At 40.1% G+C, this 21,271-nt stretch overlaps 2 protein-coding genes across 4 annotated transcripts in view; one reads left to right on the top strand and one right to left on the bottom strand.

The window, feature by feature from the left end:
* The window catches only part of CARF (calcium responsive transcription factor), a 63,051-nt gene extending 62,280 nt beyond the window's left edge, over positions 1 to 771 (bottom strand). The window contains 1 exon segment of the mRNA XM_066279153.1: positions 721 to 771. The gene's annotated coding sequence lies outside the window, so the exon portion shown is untranslated.
* Positions 717 to 20,981, top strand: WDR12 (WD repeat domain 12). Of its 3 annotated transcripts, none has more exons than XM_066279156.1 (14): positions 717 to 844; positions 1,543 to 1,608; positions 4,478 to 4,572; positions 8,036 to 8,130; positions 9,720 to 9,826; positions 10,734 to 10,849; positions 11,277 to 11,431; positions 12,717 to 12,762; positions 14,791 to 14,876; positions 17,701 to 17,841; positions 17,969 to 18,074; positions 18,226 to 18,358; positions 19,765 to 19,837; positions 20,616 to 20,981. In XM_066279156.1, exons 2-14 carry the CDS (start codon positions 1,568 to 1,570, stop codon positions 20,691 to 20,693), a joined length of 1,272 nt encoding a protein of 423 aa, XP_066135253.1. In that variant the 5' UTR covers positions 717 to 844; positions 1,543 to 1,567; the 3' UTR covers positions 20,694 to 20,981. The 3 variants fall into 3 exon arrangements, with proteins under 3 accessions (XP_066135253.1, XP_066135252.1, XP_066135251.1); XM_066279155.1 differs by lacking the exon at positions 717 to 844 and adding an exon at positions 884 to 924; XM_066279154.1 differs by lacking the exon at positions 717 to 844 and adding an exon at positions 1,166 to 1,337.
* Positions 20,982 to 21,271: the final 290 nt, after the last annotated feature.

The following is a 21,271-nucleotide window of genomic DNA, read 5'->3' as shown; positions in this document are numbered from 1 at the left end:
CTCCATCCATCCTCCCTCAGAAAAACTGAATTTATTTAGAATAATTCTCAGTCATTGAGAATAAGACATAAAAGTCTTTGGGTAACTTCAAGACCCCAAAAATTCAAAGAGCGGAGAAGGTGGTGGGCGAGTGCGCCTTTGCCCTTCTAAACACATGAACGGGCTCCTAAGAGAAAAAAAAAAAAAAAAGGCAGAAACCTAAAAAATGGGGCGTGGGGCAGCGCGAAGGACCACAAACACTGGGCGCTCCCGCCCAAAGGAGGCCGGGTCCTTCTCCGCCGCAGCGGTGCGTCCTCCGGCCCAGCGACCCTCCTCCGGACACTCAACCTCCACCTTTTCCAGCCTGCCTCCCCGGGACCCGCGAGCCCCGTTCGGGGCAGAGGGTAGCAGGCCTCGCTCTATACTATAGAGGGCCCGGGATTGACCCGAGGCGGCTGCGGAGCGGCCACCGGGCTCGGCTTGGCTCGCCTGCGGCTGGGGGCGAGGGCGGCGGCGGCTCAGCGACCCCGCAGGTCAGCAGGTGATGGAGGAGGAGGCAGGAGGAAGAAAGAGGGGGGTGGGGTGGGAAGGAGCGTCCAGTCCGGCGGCGCAGACAGCTCGGCCAAACCTCGGACTCCTCCAGTTCCGCCGTCGCCGCCGCCGCCAGCTCTACAGGGAGAGGAGGGAAGTCCACAAAGTGCTGGAGCAGAGGGGAGAAAATTCAAAACGAGTCTACTCAACCTCGTCTTGGCTCGGAGGCCCCGGCATGGAGACCAGCACAATGCGCAGGCGCCTCCCTTCCGGGAGCGCGCAGCGCAGCACCGTGAGATAAGACCACTATCGGCCACCGTCGTTCGTTTCTATTGTGAGCCGTTCTTTTTTTACACTTCCTTTCATTTGGTTTAAAGCGTGAAGCTTGGGGCTGGATCCCACGGAGAATCGGTAGTATGTATGATAAAATAAACGTGAAACGGCTTTAGTAAATTAAAGTTGAAGACAAAGGAAATAGAATCCATATCTAGCTGGAGTCGGGATGGTTTAATGCAAGTTAAATGCCCTGAGGGCAGCGTGGCAAAAATAAATAAATAAAAGACTACAATTCCCTATTGTTACAGCGTCTTAGAAGCGCTGCTTTCTGGGGGTTGTAGTATCTAGGCGCTGTGTTTGAAGTATTGGGTCTAAAGACAACCTCTTACATTAAGAAAGAGCGAAAGAGAAGCAAATTTGAATTGGGCTTTTCTGTATCTTCATACTATATCACAAGCCTAAATATATGAAAGGAAATCCAAAAATATTAAAGGACACGCTGTCTTGAAGACTATGCTTTCCTGATCGATGATTCCTAAATCTTGGAATAGGTAGTTGATGTGTGTAGGCTGGGCCTCTGTAAAAGGGCCGCCTCGTGGTCTCTTTGCTGTGGAGGCCGAGGGTAGCAAGCAGAATCCCCAGTCTTGGACTGCAGCTTCTGCTTCCCTGCGCAGTCTAATTTTAAGCTGCCTCTTTTTATAGTCCTAAGGGACCAGAGCGCCGGTTGTTTGACTCTTACCCTGTACGTTTCTGTAGGCAAGTTTTGTGTGTACTCCCCGCGATGGCTCAGCTCCAGACACGCTTCTTCACTGACAACAAGAAGTAAGTAAGCTTCTCTCTTGTCACCTTACCAGGGATCCTTTCCAAGGACCCCTTCTGTATGACCTTGTGGATCCCTACTTTGCCGTATTGCCTTTTACACCACCACCCACCCTCTAATATGTATATAAATATATATATATATATATATATATATATATATATATATTTTTTTTTTTTTTTTTTTTTTTTTTTTTTTTTTTGCTGGACTCCTCGATTGAGCGTGTTTTCCACTTAATCGGAAGCGGTACCTTTCAAGGATTTCTCAGGGACCGAACTCGGATATCGCGTCCTTACTGCCGAGCTTCTCAGACTCTATACAATTTAAATTGTGAATGCAGGGGGGCCGAAGGGCTTCTGGCTTGCTTTCTGGATGAAACACATTATGACATAATGATTATGTAATTTGAACAACGCACCACGTCGTTACAGGCTGTCTGCTAGTGGTGTGTCGGTTTCGGAAAACACAACTTTTTTTTTTTTTTTTTTTTTTTTTTTTTTTTTTTTTTACAGAGACAGAGAGCGAGACGGATAGATAGGGACAGACAGACAGGAACGGAGAGAGATGAGAAGCATCATTAATTAGTTTTTCGTTGCGACACCTTATTTGTTCATTGATTGCTTTCTCATATGTGCCTTGAGGGTGGGGCTACAGCAGACGCAGTGACCCCTTGCTTGAGCCAGCGACTTTGGGGTCTTGAACCTGGGTCCTCCGCATCCCAGTCCCACGCGCTATCCACTGCGCCAGCGCCTGGTCAGGCTTCATTTTCTTTTCAAGGTAATAAACGATGTTTTTTAAACCAGGCTAGAAAGTGGAGCTTCTAGGGGGTTAGTAGAACTGGTTTTTTTGATGTGTGTGAAGTCAGTTTAGTTAATGTGTGTATATACATACATACATATGCCGGTATACGTAATGTGTGTATATATACCTCTGCGTGTATATATACATCTATGTATATATAAACATTTTTGCCCATTTTTTAAAAATTTATTCATTTTGTTTTTAGAGAGGAGAGGGAGAGACAGAGAGAGAGAAGGTGGGGAGGAGCTGGAAGCATCAACTCCCATATGTGCCTTGACCAGGCAAGCCCAGGGTTTCGAACCAGCAACCTCAGCATTTTATATAAACATTTTTAACAGTAGTTCCCAGAATGTAGCATTCCTTTGAAACCTAATTACATTCTGCTTTATGGTGTGTTTGTAGCTTTACGAATTGACCTGGTAAATCATATTCACTCCTTGTATTTTTACTTACAGTATACATAAACTGTATTATCAGTACTAATTAGTATACATACTTAGCCTCACTACTTCTCAAGAAATGTGATGACGCAATAGCATGGTCACTATACTTTGTCTAATTGAAATTTTTATTTTTGTTGTTGAAGTCTTAAGAAATAGCCTGACCTGTGGTGGCGCAGTGGATAAAGTGTCAACCTGGAAACGCTGAGGTTGCCGGTTCGAAACCCTGGGCTTGCCTGGTCAAGGCACATATGGGAGTTGATGCTTCCTGCTCCTCCCCCCTTCTCTCTCTCTCTCTCTCTCTCTCCTCTCTAATGAATAAATAAATAATAAAAAAAAAAAGAAAAAAAAAAAAAAGAAATAAATAGACCACTGTATTTTAGATATATGTATATGTGTGTGTCATATATACCTGTATATAAGTAAAATATATAATGTGGTCTTTAGTGACTGGCTCCAAGTGTCATACATGTTGTAATATGTATAAGTACTTCATTCCTTTTTTTTCCCCCCCTTCTTTCCCAAGTGAGAGAAGGGAAGAGAGAGAAACAGATTCCTGCATGTGCCCCATCCAAGATCCACCTGGCAAACACCCCTACACCCTGGTCTGGGGCGATGCTCCCAACCAACCCATTTTTAGTGCCTGAGGCAGAGGCTGGAGGGAGCCATCCTCAGTGCCTGGGGCCAATTTGCTGGAATCAATTGAACTATGGCTGCAAGAGGAGAAGAGAGAGAGAGAAGGGGAGGGGGCATGGAGAAGCAGATGGTTACTTCTCCTTTGTGCCCTGACCGGGGATTGACCTGGGACATCCACATGCCTGGCTGGTGCTCTACTACTAAGCCAACTGGATAAAACAGTACTTCATTTCTTTTTATGGTCAAATAATATTCCATTATATGAGTAATACCACATTGTTTCCATTGTTTAGTTGATGGACATTTGGGTTGTGTATACCTTTTGGCTATTATGAATAGTGGTAATGTGAATATTTGCGTATAAGTTTTTGTGTGTACATATATTTTCATTTTTCTTGGTTTTATGCTTAGGAGTGGAGTTGCTGGATCAAATGTTAAGACCCTGCTTAACTTTCTGAGGAAATATCAGATGTCTCCAAAGCACCATTTTACATTTCCCACCAGCAATGACTAAGGGTTTAATTTCTCCACATTCTCACCAATACTCATTATGTCTTTTCGTTGGTCGCTATTGACAGCAAAATCACACTTTCTAGAATAGGCTGGGTGGGCAATTTAACAACTCTTAGCTATTGTTTTGCTGCTCCCTGCTTTCCTGGACTCCTGCTTTCTGTCTATCCATATTTCACTGTGTATCCTTTCAGACGCTGCTCACCCATCCTTCTTTTCTCTATTTGAAATGACCTATGGCTTATTTGTTCTCCCATTTTTATATTATATATGACATTATTCTTATATAGTTTCATTGTGTTTGGTTACCAGACTTGAACTCTTTCTGAGAACTGAGACCACGTCTTAATTTATTTTGTTAACCCTATAAAACAAAGTGTCTTCCATGGATTAGATACCCACTCGGTGTTTGTTAAATGAATAAACACATATTTGTTAAAATAATCTGTGGACTTAATCTTGATGTTTCATTTCTTCTTTATAGATATGCAGTAGATGATGTCCCCTTCTCAATCCCTGCAGCTTCTGAAATTGCTGACCTTAGTAACATCATTAATAAATTGCTGCAGGCCAAAAATGGTGGGTATATATATTCTGAAAAGTTAGGAGAGGGTACAATATCACTAACTACAATAAATTCTATCACATTTTAATTTTATTTCCCTTTTTTGGCCTTATAATACTGCATGCATTTTATAATGGTGTCATTTATAACATATGGGTTTCCTAGCTACATGATACTTTGAAAAATGCTTTGAAATAAAGGTTTTCAGGAAAATATTTCAGTTTAATCTGTTTTTAAGACTATGGAGATAAGGTGGTTGCAATTCAGGAATAAAGATCTTACTATAATAGTTGTGTTACAGAGGGAATCAAGGCACTGTGATTGTGCTAAAGAGAGCTGAGTTGAGAAGCAAAGAGAGAGAGAAGGGGAGAGGAAAGGGAAGAGAAGAGAAACAGATGGTTGTTTCTCATGTATGCCCTGACCAGGGATCAAACCTGGGACATCCGCACGCCAGGCTGACACTCTATCCACTGAGCAAACAGACCAGGGCCATATGATGGTTTTTAAAAAGTAAAATTGTAATAGGAAATAGAAAATTTAAACAATAAATTGAAAATAAGCCCTGGCCAGATAGCTCAGTTGGTTGTAGTGTTGTCCTAAAGCACAGAGGTTGCCTGTTTGATCACCAGTCAGGGCACACACACGAACAGACCAATGTTCCTGTGGTGGCACAGTGGATAGAGCATCAGCCTGGGATACTGAGGACCTAGGTTTGAAACCCCGAGGTTGTCAGCTTGAGCATGGGATCAAAGTCATGACCCCCATGGTTGCTGGCTTGACCCCAAGGTTGCTGTTATGAGTAAGGTGTCAGTGGTTCAGCTGAAGCCCCTCGGTCAAGGCACATATGAGAAAGCAATCAATGAACAACTAAGGTGCCACAACTATGAGTTGATGCTTCTCATATCTCTCCCTTTCTGTCTGTTCCTGACTCTCTCAAAAAAAAATTGAAAATAAAAAGTGTGATTTTTTAATGTTTATTTTATTGATTTATGGGAAAGAGAGAAACAGAGATAATCTGTTCTTATAAGTGCCCTGTCTGGGGATCAAACAGGCAACCTCTGTGCTTTGGGACGATGCTCAACCAACCGAGCTATATGGCCAGGGCAGGTGTGATCTTTGAAAACAAAACCTGTCAATGGAGATACCATTTGGAGGCAAGCATATTATTAAGCAGATGTTTCTGATACTTCAAAGCTCTTTTGTACCCTAGTTGGAGAGATGGGGAGGTGAGAAGTATAAACTAATGCCTTATACTTTCCCCTTCATCTTCAGATAGCCCCAAACTTTGGTAAGTTTGAGGTGATGTTTTTTCAGGGATAGGGTCTACAATCTTTTCATTGGTAGCAGGTGGTAGTTTTTGATTTGTTTGTTTTCTGAAGTGAAAAGCAGGGAGGCAGAGAGACAGACTCCTGCAGGTGCCGTACTGAGAACCACCGGCATGCCCAGGAAGGGACGATGCTCTGCCCACCTGGGGCTTTGCTCTGTTACAACCGGAGCCATTCTAATGCCTGAGGCAGAGGCCATGGAGCCATTCTCAGCACCTGGGCCAGCTTTGCTCCAGTGGAGCCCTGGCAGCTTTTTGAGGGGAAGAGAGAATAAGGGAGAAAGGAGAAGGGGAAGGGTGGAGAGTCAGATAGGTGCTTCTCCTGTGTGCCCTGGCCAGGAATTGAACCTGGGACTTCCATATGCCCGGCCAACACCCGGCTGATGCTCTACCACTGAGCCAACCGGCCAGGGCCTAGCAGGTGGTAGTTCTTGATTAAGAGATATTCATATTGTGTTTTCTTTCTAAAGAAAGTCCCTGTCTTTACTTTCATCATGGATTGGATATATAGAGATTCTGATGCATACTTGTCTAAATTTCAAAAATATCATATATTCTACCTATTAAAAACTTTGAACTAGAATAAGAATTATTCTTGCAATAGAAGCTTTGCAATATCAATATGATTGTTATACAAATACTTGTATATTTTTAAACTTGTCAATAAACATTGATTTGTCTTTCTATATAAACTGAACAGCCAAGCCATCACTCTTGAGTTGAAGATGCAAATTATTTAGATTTCCGATTTTTACAAAGTAACAGTCCAAATAGACAATGAGAGAATTCTTATATCAGAAGGATTATCTCTAATAAGTGCAGAAAGAATAAAGAATTTTAAGTATATTGTAACTTCCAGTGAAATAATGGATTCAAGTAGTGATTATCAGTAGCTGCTAAAACCATTAATTAGGTAAAAGGCTGATAAAGAATATGATGGGAGGGATCATACCTGATCTGAGCCAAGAGGTGGGTCTTTTTTTTTATTATTATTTTTATTTATTTATTCATTTTAGAAAGGAGAGAGAGAGAGAGGAGAGAGAGATAGAGAGAAGGGGGGGAGGAGCAGGAAGCATCAACTCCCATATGTACCTTGACCAGGTAAGCCCAGGGTTTCGAACTGGCAACCTCAGCATTTCCAGGTCGACGCTTTATCCACTGCGCCACCACAGGTCAGGCAAGAGGTGGGTCTTAATATTTTAAAAAGAGACATAATGAGATAACATGCTTCCTGATGTGATGCCATAGGAAATGCAAAAGGATAAACCAGAGAAACCTAATAGAAATGCTTGAGGTCTGCCTCATGTACAGGATATATAGGTGATAGAGAAACATGGTCAATGATACCTTGGAAATACAATGTTAGATTTCCTGGTCAGGGCACATACAGGAGCGGCTCAATGTACCTGTCTCTCTCTCTCTCTCCCTGCCTCTCTCAAAAAATAAAAAAATGTAATCAATCAAACCCAGAATGTAAGAAGTATGAAAAGGCAGATGACCCAGTTTCTTCAACAAATATATAAATGACAAGGGAAATAAAAATTATTATAAAATATATTAAATATAATTTGTGGACTTTGGATGCTGACTCTAAAAAGCTTCTTGTAAAAAATATTTATGGAATAAGGAAATGTGAACATTGGCTATTTGACAGAAAAAATTATGAAATATTTTAATGTGACTTTTTAAAGTCTTTATATTGTAGAGATACATACTAAAGATTTACAGATGAACTGATACCATTTCTGAGGTTTGCTTAAGAATAAAGCAGTGGGGGAGTGGAGGAAGGAGCATTGAGATGATTGTCCATGAGTCGGTAATTGTCAAAGTGTGTTTAGTGGATGGGGATTCGTTTGTTATTTCTATGTTTGTATATATTTGAAATTTTTTCATAGAATAAAATGGTTTTTTTTAATTTAAATAATTATAGCTCCACAATAACAACAATTTTACCAACAGAACAAAGTATTTCTGTTCTTAAAAAATCACATACTATACTGGGATACATGGCTTGATTGTGCCATGGAGAAATTCTGGAGAAACTCAGGGGCCACACTGGGATAATAGGCACTCTTTGTTTTGGGGTCTCATATACCTCTGCCAATACCACTTCAGGTCCTAAGAGTGATAATTTTATTATGTATTTTCTTTAGAGATCCACAAACATGTGGAGTTCGATTTCCTTATCAAGGGCCAGTTTCTGCGAATGCCCTTGGTCAGACACATGGAACTGGAGAACATCTCGTCGGTAAGTTCAAATGCTTACCTGCTCTATTTTACCTATTATTAGATAATGCAGGTAAACTCCATTTAGAATCAGCCTAAATCTATAGTAACCAAGATCCTTTTGATTATTATTATTTTTTTTTATTTTTTATTTTTTTGTATTTTTCTGAAGCTGGAAACGGGGAGAGACAGTCAGATCGACTCCCGCATGCGCCCGACAGGGATCCACCCGGCACGCCCACCAGGGGCAACGCTCTGCCCACCAGGGGGCGATGCTCTGCCGCGACCAGAGCCACTCTAGCACCTGGGGCAGAGGCCAAGGAGCCATCCCCAGCACCCGGGCCATCTTTGCTCCAATGGAGCCTCGGCTGCGGGAGGGGAAGAGAGAGACAGAGAGGAAGGGGGGGTGGAGAAGCAAATGGGTGCTTCTCCTATGTGCCCTGGCCGGAAATCGAACCCGGGTCCCCCGCACGCCAGGCCGATGCTCTACCACTGAGCCAACCAGCCAGGGCTGATCCTTTTGATTATTGTTTTTTCCTCGGAATTTGAACTTTAGTTGCTATATATTCAAGTTTGAAATCCTCTCTTCTTTGAGTAAATTAGTAAAGAAGTATAGATGAATAAATATGGAAAGATAACTTTGTATCTGTGCAAGAATTGTCAAGAAAGGGAAATAGCAAATATATGCTTACTGCTCCTAAAGGTGTACAAAATGACTGTGCACATATAACCACTAGTAGGTTAGGTTATTGTGATTTAGAATGATTTTTCTCCCTTTCCTCTAATTTTCAAACTTTTCTTAATATTGCTTTTATAACAATTTTGGGGGCAATTTTTAGAACTATAGTAAAATAGACATGAAATTTATCATTTTATAACCATTTTTTAAAGAACTCTTTAAATTTATTTATTGATTTGAGAGAGAAAGGGGGAGAGAGAGAGAGAGAGAGAGAGAGACATGGAAATATTAATCTGTTTCTGTATGTGCCCTGACCCAGGATCAAACAAGCAAGCTTTGTGTATTGGGAGGACATTCTAACCATTTTTTTGGAGTACAATTCAGTGGCATTAATAACATTCACAATATTTTGCAACCATCACCACTATCCATTTCCAGAACCTTTTCATCAGGGGTCCCCAAACTTTTTACACAGGAGGCCAGTTCACTGTCCCTCAGACAGTTGGAGGGCCGCCACATACAGTGCTCCTCTCACTGACCACCAATGAAAGAGGTGCCCCTTCCAGAAGTGTGGCGGGGGGCCAGATAAATGGCCTCAGGGGGCCGCAGTTTGGGGACGCCTGCTTTTCATCATCCTAAACAGAAGCTCTGTACCCATTTAACAATATGCTTTTGTGATTTATAATTTAAAGTTTCTTATATTTTCCCCCCCACTTTTAGCAAAAGTTTTCAGAGGTCATTAATATTTCTTAATGTTCTTCATAGCATAGTTACATCAAATAAAATTTTTCACCTTTTGTATGGCTCCAAATTTTCTGGGTTATGAAGGGGGGAAAACATGAAGATTTATTAATCTGGGAGTCCTTTATCTTCAGAATATACCTTTTAAGATTGTACCGCCTGACTGATTTCTGATTTCTCTCTGTGACCAGGAAGAGGTTGTGGAACTCGAATATGTGGTGAAGTATACTGCACCTCAGCCAGAGCAGTGCCTGTTCCATGATGACTGGATCAGTTCAATCAAAGGGGCAGAGGAATGGTATTGTTGGATGAATGTTCTTGTATCCTTCTTTGTATGCCATCTTGATCAGTCTTTTTAAGTGCACGATGAGACTATTCTTCTCTGATTTCTCTGTCCTTTGTAAAAGTAATTTGTGATACAGGTATCAGTGACCATACCAAAGGATCTTTACAGTCACCGTAGTTAAGAAGAAAGATCTATTAGTAAGCTTTCTTTTCTGTGTCAAGATGTAGTGACATTTTTATTTTGAATAGGTCAAGTGTCAGGGCATTTGTTTGATATAAGTATGTTGTTTCTTAAGACCAAGGATGTAGTATGTGTTGGGGGGGGGGGGGATTTTTTTGTCGTCACGTTTCTCCTGGCCTGCTACCATGAAGATGCAGGTCGTGCTGTTTTAGTGCTAAAATGGGCAGACTGCAATCAAGAAGTTGTAGATGGCTCAGAGCAGACCCCCACTGCCCTTACTTGTAGAAAACCACATCAAGAGTGGTGTATAGTGATAGCTTACATTCAAAGAATTTCTCCCTGGGGCTGTTATACAGTTATATTTTTACTGGTTTTATTTTTTACTTTAACTGGTTTTACTGTTTTTCTTTTTAATGGTTTTCATTGGTTAAACCATTGTTAGGTTTTATAGGCAACTTGCTTAGCTTTCCTGAGAGTTGTAGTATTTATAATGGCACTAAAAATAAAATCTAGGATTTGTCCGTTATATGTTTATTCTTAGCAGGTCAAGAAAAGCCAAATGTAACATCTTCTGATCCACTCCAGTGTGTTTTGAAATCTTAATCTTATTAAAGGAGAGTTTAAAAGTACAGTCCTCAAGATTGACTTTGTTCTTGCTTTATAAATATGTATAATTGATTTCAGGATTTGAAAAAGCTGCTTTTTGTATTTCAAAGGATTTTTTTTTTTCTCCTTGCAGGATCTTAACTGGTTCTTATGATAAGACTTCTCGGATCTGGTCCTTGGAAGGAAAGTCAATAATGACAATTGTGGGACATACAGATGTTGTAAAAGATGTGGCCTGGGTAAAAAAAGGTAGGACTCGGCCTAAACTGAGAGGAATACTGGACAGAGACTAGAAATAAGCCATTCTAAGTGCTGAGGCAGAACAGAGGGTAGGAAATGTCTCATGCCTCAGTTATTATGCGGTCTTTCAGAAATACAGTGTTCAAGAAGTAAAGGACTATATTAAAAAAATTCGTATGTTCATAGAAGTGCATCCTTTCTAAAATTCTATCAGATAATACATATTTTCAAGTTAGAACTAAGTATGTTAAACTCATTTTTTTACAGTATTTTTGAAGACTATACTGTAAGTTTCTTTTTCAAAGGTGGACATAATGAGCTTTTATATATTTTTAACATTTGTCCCAACAATAACCAATTCTTTAGTTTCAGAACACGGTGTATTTTAAATTTCTGTACTAGCTTGTTTCTTATTCTTGTGCTCTCCTTTCCTCAGACAACTTGTCTTGCCTGCTGCTGAGTGCCTCCCTGGATCAGACTATTCTCCTGTGGGAGTGGAGCGTCGAGAGAAACAAAGCGAAAGCCCTGCACTGCTGCCGAGGCCATGCCGGGAGTGTGGACTCCATCGCTGTTGACAGCACAGGAACCAAAGTAAGGAGCTCCTCTGTTATCAGCACTGTGTTGAGTTACACTTTGAACTTCTCATGCAGAAATATTTTCTCTACATATATTCATTGTGATTGGCCTACTTTCTTCACAATTGGTGACTGAAGAATATGATTTGAAACCAAAAAGTAACTACTCATACAATAAAAGATCAGAAACTCACTTCCTTAGTCTGGGTATCTATGTTAGAACTTCATATGAATTGCAGAAAGTTTTAAGCATTCAGATAAACAAGCAATTTCTTTATGTAGACTTAAATCTTAATGATTGACATTTTCAATGTTTCAACCACTCACAGTGCTGTCATCAATTGAAAATGTCTAGTTCATCTAATAAGCCATAGCATACACTAAAGTTACTGTTAATAGAGATCGTTTTACTATTACTGCTGATCTACTCTTTATTCTAACAAAACAGCAAGTTAGTTAACAGGAAATACACCTGAAGGCAACACTGTATTGATTTATGAGAAATTACAGCCTCTCATACTGTGTGAAAGTTCCCTAAAAATGTTTCTTCAGCATTTCTTTGCCAGTTAGCGTTACAGAGGGCATTTGATGTATTCCAAGTTAAAGATTTATGATTATTCATATTTGAGCCATCAAAAGGTTTACATGTTGTCAAGTCCAAACTTAAGTGAATTAATTGCACCCTATGTTGTAGCTATAAGAGACAGGAACTCATCTTAAAATTTTTTCAGCTTAAAGATTGTGAGAGCCAAAGAAGAGTGAATAACCACATCATGAGCAGGGAGATGGTGCATTTGGGTCTCAGGAACCGAGGAGTGGAGGCTTGAATGTGGCCAGCACACCCCCGCCCTCTTGTCTCCCCAAGTTGACTTTATTTTCTCTTACCTCAAACTGGCTTTTTCCACATGGCAATAGAAACTGGCCTTCAATATTCCCAGGTTTTACATCCTGTACCATTAGTCCCTGGAAAAAGATTAACTCCACTCTCTGGATTACAAGTTTTCAAAAAAGGAAAAAGGTCCTGAAGGGAAAGAGACCTGTTAGCCTACTGGAGGTCAGTTGTCCACCCTGATCTAAGCAACGATGGCCAGGGCACCAGGCCATACAGGGATGGCAGCTCCTTCTGTTGCCATGAGATTGAAGGTACAACTTTCAGGAGACTAGGAAGACAGGCAGATGGTGCCATATTAGTAAGGCTTTCAGAGCAAAGTAAAGGTTTTACGTTAAATAGCAGGAAATAACAGGGCAAATAATATGGATTATACTACAAACTCGGTTTCCCTTCATGTATATCTCTTTAGTTTTGCAGTGGTTCCTGGGATAAGATGCTAAAGATCTGGTCTACAGGTAAATCAAATATTTCTTTTAATGATATTTCAAGAATTTCAGTGAAAGATTTCTTTTTAACCCATATATATATATATATATATATATACATACATATATATATATATATGTATAAATTTTTTTTTTTTTTTTTTTTGTATTTTTCTGAAGTTGGAAACGGGGAGGCAGTCAGACAGACTCCCACATGCACCCGACCGGGATCCACCCGGCATGCCATCTGGGGCGTTGCTCTGTTGCAACCAGAGCCACTCTGGCGCCTGAGGCAGAGGCCATGGAGCCATCCTCAGCACCCAGGCCAACTTTGCTCCAATGGAGCCTTGGCTGCGGGAGGGGAAGAGAGAGACAGAGAGGAAGGAGAGGGGGAGGGATAGAGAAGCAGATGGGCGCCTCTCCTGTGTGCCCTGGCTGGGAATCAACCTGGGACTCCTGCACATCAGGCCGACGCTCTACCACTGAGCCAACCGGCCAGGGCTTAACCCATATTTTAACATAAAAATGGACCAGGGCTTTGTAGGATACAAAAGAGCATAGTGTAGAGAAAAATTAGTATATTTCATTTTGTTTCAAAATGTTTTTTGCCTGACCAGTGGTGGCACTGTGGATAGAGTGTTGATCTGGGATGCTGAGGTCCCAGGTCGGAACCCCAAAGTTACCGGCTTAATCACAGGCTCATCTGGCTTGAGCGCGGGCTCGTCCAGCTTGAGTGTGGCATAGACATGACCCCATGGTTGCTGGCTTGAGCCCCCCAGTCAAGACATGTATGGGAAGCAGTCAGTCAGTGAACAACTAAAGTGACACAACTATGAGTTGATGCTTCTCATCTTTCCCTTTCTGTCTTGTCTGTCTCTCTCACTTAAAAAAAAATGGTTTTCTACCCCACAATCCCCTTATTTAGTGGACAATGTCACTGAATTGCTGCAGATGTCCATAATATGTTTGATGTAGTAGGTCGTAACTGCCTGAATTCTCTTACTCAGAAACCTGGAAATAAACAAAAATACCTTCTGAGTAATTTTGATATACTTGACTTTTTTTTTTTTTTTTTTACAGAGACAGAGAGAGAGTCAGAGTGAGGGATAGACAGGGACAGACAGACAGGAACGGAGAGATGAGAAGTATCAATCATTAGTTTTTCATTGCGCATTGCGACACCTTAGTTGTTCATTGATTGCTTTCTCATATGTGCCTTGATGGGCCTTCAGCAGACCGAGCAACCCCTTTCTTGAGCCAGCAACCTTGGGTCCAAGCTGGTGAATTTTTGCTCAAACCAGATGAGCCCGTGCTCAAACTGGCAACCTCGGGGCCTTGAACCTGGGTCTTCCTCATCCCAGTCCGATGCTCCATCCACTGCGCCACCACCTGGTCAAGCTGATATACTTGACTTTTACAGAAATTTTCTTATTAAGCTGGTTTACTTAAAATAAAATGTTTAATACAGTTTTACCAAAACTTCTGACTTTGAAAATAGAGAAGAAACAGTTAGAGGAGGAAGAGGAGGGAGGACGCTCAGAGGAAGGTACCTTGATAGTATTAAGAAGTTCTTGAAGCATAGCAAGATATCAAACTGGTTAGGTTCTAGGATTTTAATGTCTTTACTTTTTACTTTGGCCTTTTGGAAGATTGGTAACCCAAGTATTGTTTTTATGTATAATTTTCTATTAACCCATAAATGAATAGGAATGTCTTTCTAGTCAATTGAGATAATGTGGAGAAAGTATACACCCAGAAATGTAAGAATTTTTTGAGACTTTGCAGTCAGTGTTTACTATAAATTTTAAAAATATAAAATCTGGCCCTGGCCTATTAGCTCAATCAATTAGAGCATCGTCCCAAAAGACCAGTGTTGCAGTTCAGGCCCTGGTCAGGGCACACACAGGAAGCAACCAGTGAGTGCACAAATAAGTAGAACAACAAATGAATGTTTCTCTCTCTCTCCTTTCCTCTACCGCCCTTTCTTCCCCTCTCTGTCGCTCTAAAGTCAATGAATAAATTTTAAAAATATATCTGTTCTAATTCTCTATGATACAGTTCCTACAGATGAAGAAGATGAAATGGAGGAATCAACAAATCGGCCAAGAAAGAAACAGAAAACAGAGCAGTTGGGACTAACGAGGGCAAGTATTTGTGAGAACTACTATACTTGGCTTAAGTTTGTATTGACAAGTAGAAGATAATTTAATATGATCTTTCTTATTTAAATTTCCTTTCGTCTCACCTTGCTGCTTCAACCATAATTAAGCCTTCTTTCAGTAGATTTGTAAATTTTTATCAGAAATACTCCTGTACCTAGGCTAAATTTATCTGCCTCATTGGATGTAGTAGCATTGTGTCAGGCTTACAGATAGGTAGGCTGACTATTTAGCTAATATATTTTATCACATGGTGCATTTAAAAAACTTTTTTCCATTGGTTTGAGAGCGAGAAGGAGTTAGGGAGAGAGAGAAGCATCAACTTGTTCTACTTAGTTCCATTTAGTTGTGCCCTCATCGATTGCTTCTCCGTGCGTGCCCCAGCCGGGGATCAAACCCGTGACCTTGGTGTGCTAGGACCAGTCTATCCAGACCCATCCGACCAGGGCTCATGGTACATTTTGAAGTAGGATCTTTCCGTTGTTATAGCTTGCACTAAAGTTATGTAAAGGTTTTTATCCTTATTTTCTCTCAAAAATCACCTTATTCCCTGAAGAACTATACCAAGGTTGACTTTTCTGTCTTTTAAAAAAAATTACACATAGGCCTGACCTGTGGTGGCGCAGTGGGATAAAGCGTCAATCTGGAACACTGAGGTCGCCGGTTCGAAACCTTGGGCTTGCCTGGTCAAGGCACATATGGGAGTTGATGCTTCCTGCTCCTCCCCCTTCTCTCTCTCTGTCTCTCTCTCTCACTCCTCTCTCTCTAAAAAATCAATAAAAATAAAATATTAAAAAAAATTACACATATGTAAATTTATTCTTTGATATATAGCTTTTGAATTTTGATAAATGCATTGAATATGCAGCTACTGCATAATCAAGATACAGAACAATTCATCATCCCCTAAAACTCTGGCTGCCTACTGGTATAGTCACCCCTTCCCCTCTGCGTCTATACCCTGCAACCACTGGCTTGTTCTCCATTCCTATCAGTTTTCTTTTTCCAGAAGATCATACAAATGGAATCACACAGAATATAGACTTTTGCATCTACCTTTTTTTTCCGTTTAGCACAATGCATTTGAGGTTCATCCCTCACCAGAGATACACCCAGGTTATTGGTATCATGGTTTATTCCTTTTAAAAGCTGAGTAGTATTCTTTTGTATGGATATACAGTAGTAGTTGACTTAATCACTTACCAGTTGAAGTATATGTGGGTTGTTTCCAATTTAACAGTCATAAATAAAAATGTGATAAAAATTTGTGTATAGGCTCTTGTATCAGGTTTTTTTATTTTATTTTTTATAATTTTATTTTTTTAATGGGGTGACATCAATAAATCAGGATAAATATATTCAAAGATAACAAGTCCAGGTTATCTTGTCGTTCAATTATGTTGCATACCCACCACCCAAAGTCAGATTGTCCTCTGTCACCTTCTATCTTGTTTTCTTTGTGCCCCTCCCCACCCCCTATCCCTCTCCCATTCCCCCCCCTCCAACCACCACACTCTTATCAATGTCTCTTAGTTTCACTATTATGTCCCACCTACGTATGGAATAATACAGTTCCTGTTTTTTTCTGATTTACTTATTTCGCTTCGTATCATGTTATCAAGATCCCACCATTTTGCTGTAAATGTTCCAATGTCATCATTTCTTATGGCTGAGTAGTATTCCATAGTGTATATGTGCCACATCTTCTTTATCCAGTCATCTATTGATGGGCTTTTTGGTTGTTTCCATGTCCTGGCCACTGTGAACAATGCTGCAATAAACATGGGGTTGCATGTGTCTTTACGTATCAATGTTTCTGAGTTTTGGGGATTTCTTTATTTTTTTACGGGAAAATTTTAGAGCTGAAAAGAGAAATCTTAGGGATCATTTAGTCCAGGAGTAAGCAAAATATAACTCAACAACTAATTGGGCTGTGGCCTAGTTTTGTACTACTAAGAGTGATTTTTACATTTTAAAGAGGTTTTAAAAACAAAGAATATGCAACAGAGGCAATATGTGGTCCAGAAAAGCTAAAAAATTTCTTTTCTGGACCGTTATCAAAAAACTTCGCTGATCTCTGATCTACTACTATAACCCCTCATACTGCAGATGAGGTAATAATATTTAAGGAGGCCATATATAACAAAGTTACAAAAGTAGATTATTCTCATTTCAGAATTTTTCCCCTCTCTCTATCACATGTTATTTATATTTAAGACAGACACTATACCTAATTTGGGGTTTTAATTTGAGAAAGACAGTAGAGATTTTGGAATATTAATGAGCCATGGACATTTAAAGGTTGGATGCTAAGAAAATAAAGTGGTAAGAATAACCTATTTAGATTAATTTAACTTGGAAGAGAGAAAATTGCAACACTTTGACTCAAACCTAGATCTAACCCCAGAGCTGCTTCTACTAACTTCTACATGTAACAGGTGAAAAGAGTTAGTATTCATATTAATACTTCTATCTCAAAATGAAAAGTAGACCAGATGAGGAAGCAGCAGAATATAGTGGAAAGACTACACACTTTGGAGTAATCATTTGGGTTCGATTTTAAATCTGCCACTTATAAGCTGTATGACCTTGGCAAGTTATCTTTCTCAGCTTCACTATCTCTAGTTATAAAATTAAAACAAAAATACCTGTCTTGGAGGATCGTTGTAAAGAAGAAATAAGCAGGATACGAAAGCCAAAGCACCTGACACACTATCCGCCATATGGGCTTCAGAAGTATCAGCTACTGTTACTGTTTCAGCTGCTCTGAACTGAACGTGCTTTCCCTTTCGGTGTCTTTCATTTCTAGACGCCCATAGTGACCCTCTCTGGCCACAAGGAAGCCATTTCCTCAGTGTTGTGGTCAGACGCTGAAGAAATCTGCAGTGCATCCTGGGACCACACAATTAGAGTGTGGGATGTTGAGTCTGGCAGTCTTAAGTCAACTTTGGTAAGACTTAATAAATTCAGTGGTTCTCTGATTAACTTTGAGCTTTTCAACGATAAGCTTCTAGAAATGATTACTTCCAGCCCACCCATGGTTAAATGTTCTTTCCTTTTTTTTTTTTTTTTTTCAGACAGGAAATAAAGTGTTTAATTGTATCTCCTATTCTCCACTTTGTAAACGTTTAGCATCTGGAAGCACAGATAGGCATATCAGACTGTGGGATCCCCGAACTAAAGGTGAGTCATGTAAAGCACTGCAGAAAACTATGTGTAAATAACAACTTCTCTTTTCACTAGAGATGGTATAAAAAGGCAATTTTCTGCTTTTTTAGATTTATTCTGCTTAGTTCTAAAATTTAATGATAGTTGTCTTTTTTGCTTTGTGCAGATGGTTCCCTGGTGTCACTGTCCCTAACCTCACATACAGGCTGGGTCACAGCAGTAAAGTGGTCTCCTACCCATGAGCAGCAGCTGGTCTCAGGCTCTTTGGATAACATGGTCAAGCTGTGGGATACAAGAAGGTAAACCCTATTTACAGTCCACAGGAGAAGTAGATCAATTGCCTGTTGTATATGGAGAAGGTGAAATGACTACTGGAATGATAAAATACTTTAATTTTTATTTATTGATTTTAGGAAGCGAGGGAGGGAGAGGGAGAGAGAGAGAGAGAGATATGAACATCGCTCTGTTCCTGTGTGTGCCCTAACTGGGTATTTTTTTTTTTTTTTTTTTTCATTTTTCTGAAGCTGGAAACAGGGAGAGACAGTCAGACAGACTCCCACATGCGTCTGACCGGGATCCACCCGGCACGCCCACCATGGGGCGACGCTCTGCCCACCAGGGGGCGATGCTCTGCCCATCCTGGGCGTCGCCATGTTGCGACCAGAGCCACTCTAGTGCCTGAGGCAGAGGCCACAGAGCCATCCCCAGCGCCCGGGCCATCTTTGCTCCAATGGAGCCTCGGCTGCGGGAGGGGAGGAGAGAGACAGAGAGGAAAGCATGGCGGAGGGGTGGAGAAGCAAATGGGCGCTTCTCCTGTGTGCCCTGGCCGGAATCGAACCCGGGTCCTCCGCACGCTAGGCCGACGCTCTACCGCTGAGCCAACCGGCCAGGGCCTAACTGGGGATTAAACCAGCAACCTCTGCGGGTTGGGACAGTGCTCCAACCAATGGAACCACCCTGCCAGGGCTGGAATGCTAAGTATTAATAACAAAAAGAAAAATCAGGATCAAAAGAATTTTCCTCATGTTAATTTGTTTCTTGCAATCTGAAAGAATTTATGACAGTTTTTTGCCAAATAAAAAGAAAAAAACACACGTTTATAAAATCCATCTTTTTGACACTGTTATATGATACAGGAAAAAATAGAATATAGTGAAATTATCCTGGACCTTAATATAAATATAACTATAGAAGTAAAAGCCAGTGGTCTGCCCTGGCCGGTTGGCTCAGTGGTAGAGCGTCGGCCTGGCGTGCAGAAGTCCCGGGTTCGATTCCCGGCCAGGGCACACAGGAGAAGCACCCATTTGCTTCTCCACCCCTCCCCCTCTCCTTCCTCTGTGTCTCTCTCTTCCCCTCCCGCAGCCGAGGCTCCATTGGAGCAAAGATGGCCCGGGCGCTGGGGATGGCTCCTTGGCCTCTGCCCCAGGTGCTAGAGTGGCTCTGGTCGCAACAGAGCAATGCCCCGGAGGGGCAGAGCATCGCCCCTGGTGGGTGTGCCAGGTGGATCCGGTCGGGCGCACACGGGAGTCTGTCTGTCTCTCCCCGTTTCCAGCTTCAGAAAAATACAAAAAAAAAAAAAATACTAAGTGGTTATAGAAGCAAGGATGGTGAACTCTTTAGTTTTCAGGAAAGTATACGTGATTATTCGTATGTTTGTTTTAATATTACGAAATACATATAACAAGTCAACCTTTTCATCTTTTAGTTGTAAGGCTCCTCTCTATGATTTGGCTGCACATGAAGACAAAGTTCTGAGTGTGGACTGGACTGATACAGGGGTAAGAAATCATCAGTTATTTTGTGAAGAGGAAAATATATTATTTAAATAAATCTGGAACTTGTATTTATGGAGTTAATAGTTTCAATATGTCTGATATTTATAATTCTGTATTCTAAGTTTCCATTATTACTATTCATAAAATTTTTATATTCAAAGAAGAAACAAATATGTCCTTTAGTATTAAGAATAGTAAAATTTGAGAATTATGAAGCAGTTTATTTCTCATGAATATTTTAATGAAATCTTTCAAGTCCATAAACTTGCTAATTTAGACTAATTGGATCAAAGTATTTCTCATTTAGATAAATCTTATATAATAAATCTAGATAAAATGTGTTTAAAGAATTACAGTTCAATTATTTTTATGTACTGTATATACATAAGCTCTTATGCCTATGAATTCTTTTCAAATATAGGGCTTAGGGCTACTTGAATAATCTGTTTTCCATTTACTCACAAACAATTATGTTCTGTCTTTTAAAAACTTAATTTTCTTAAATGGGTTAAACTATATTACCCTTCAAACTTTTTATTACATTTCTTAGCAAATGCTTCATAGAAAGTACAGTAGCAAATCATTCCTTAACCAAATTCAGTTGATCCCTTTTAAAACTTTATTATAATAAGTAGTAAAAATTGATGTGATCAGTCCATTTAACTATTAACTCTCAATGCAAGTTAACTGCTCATTCATGATTGCTGATATTAGGTTTACTAGCATATGAAATAACTGCCTTTACTTCTGTTTGTGTTTTTTTCCCTCCCCTTTTATGCAGTTACTTCTGAGTGGAGGAGCAGACAATAAGTTGTATTCGTACAAGTACTCACCTACCACTTCCCATGTGGGGGCATAAAAGTGAATGATGAAGTTGACTACAGAGATTCTTTCTATAAATGTAATTGATAGAAAATACTCAGATTATATCAATGCAGATCACCCCTGATAATAGTTATTACTGTCTTTTTCTTTATTTTGTATTTATTATACAACAGTTTGCATTTATAAAATATAAAATGTGGCTTGCATTGTCTACCTTAGGCAAACTCTTGAAATTAAACTGAGTTTATTATTACTTTTTGAAAGTATTGGTTTGCATTAAGTTTTGCTTTGAAATGCCATAAAAGCATAAATTAAAAATACAGTACTTGTCCAGTTTTTTTTATTTCTGATGGAGAAACAACGTTTTTAAGTTAGCTGTTTTTCAAAGGGATCTAAAAAGCTAATAGAAAAAATTAGAAATACACAATTTTATTTTGGTAAAATAAGTGATGTTTAACTGTAATGACTTTGTAGGTATTAGACATCTACATGTTGCCAGTTTTTAAAGAATTTGTTGAAATACCGTAAGTACTTCATATAAAGATATGTCAGAATCCTTTACAAACTGCATATTGGTAACCAGGACTCCATCTATCACTGTGTACTGTGTAT

The sequence above is a fragment of the Saccopteryx bilineata genome, chromosome 5, assembly GCF_036850765.1.
Source record: "Saccopteryx bilineata isolate mSacBil1 chromosome 5, mSacBil1_pri_phased_curated, whole genome shotgun sequence".
Classification (NCBI taxonomy): Eukaryota; Metazoa; Chordata; class Mammalia; order Chiroptera; family Emballonuridae; genus Saccopteryx; species Saccopteryx bilineata.
This window is presented reverse-complemented; position numbering and strand designations above follow the sequence as displayed.

Coding starts and splice junctions, on each gene's coding strand:
- WDR12 (XM_066279154.1), top strand. CDS start 1,315: ATGATTCCTAAATCTTGGAATAG. Junction 1,338..1,542: donor ATTCCTAAATCTTGGAATAG/GTAGTTGATGTG, acceptor ACGTTTCTGTAG/GCAAGTTTTGTGTGTACTCC. Junction 18,075..18,225: donor GTGGGATCCCCGAACTAAAG/GTGAGTCATGTA, acceptor TGCTTTGTGCAG/ATGGTTCCCTGGTGTCACTG.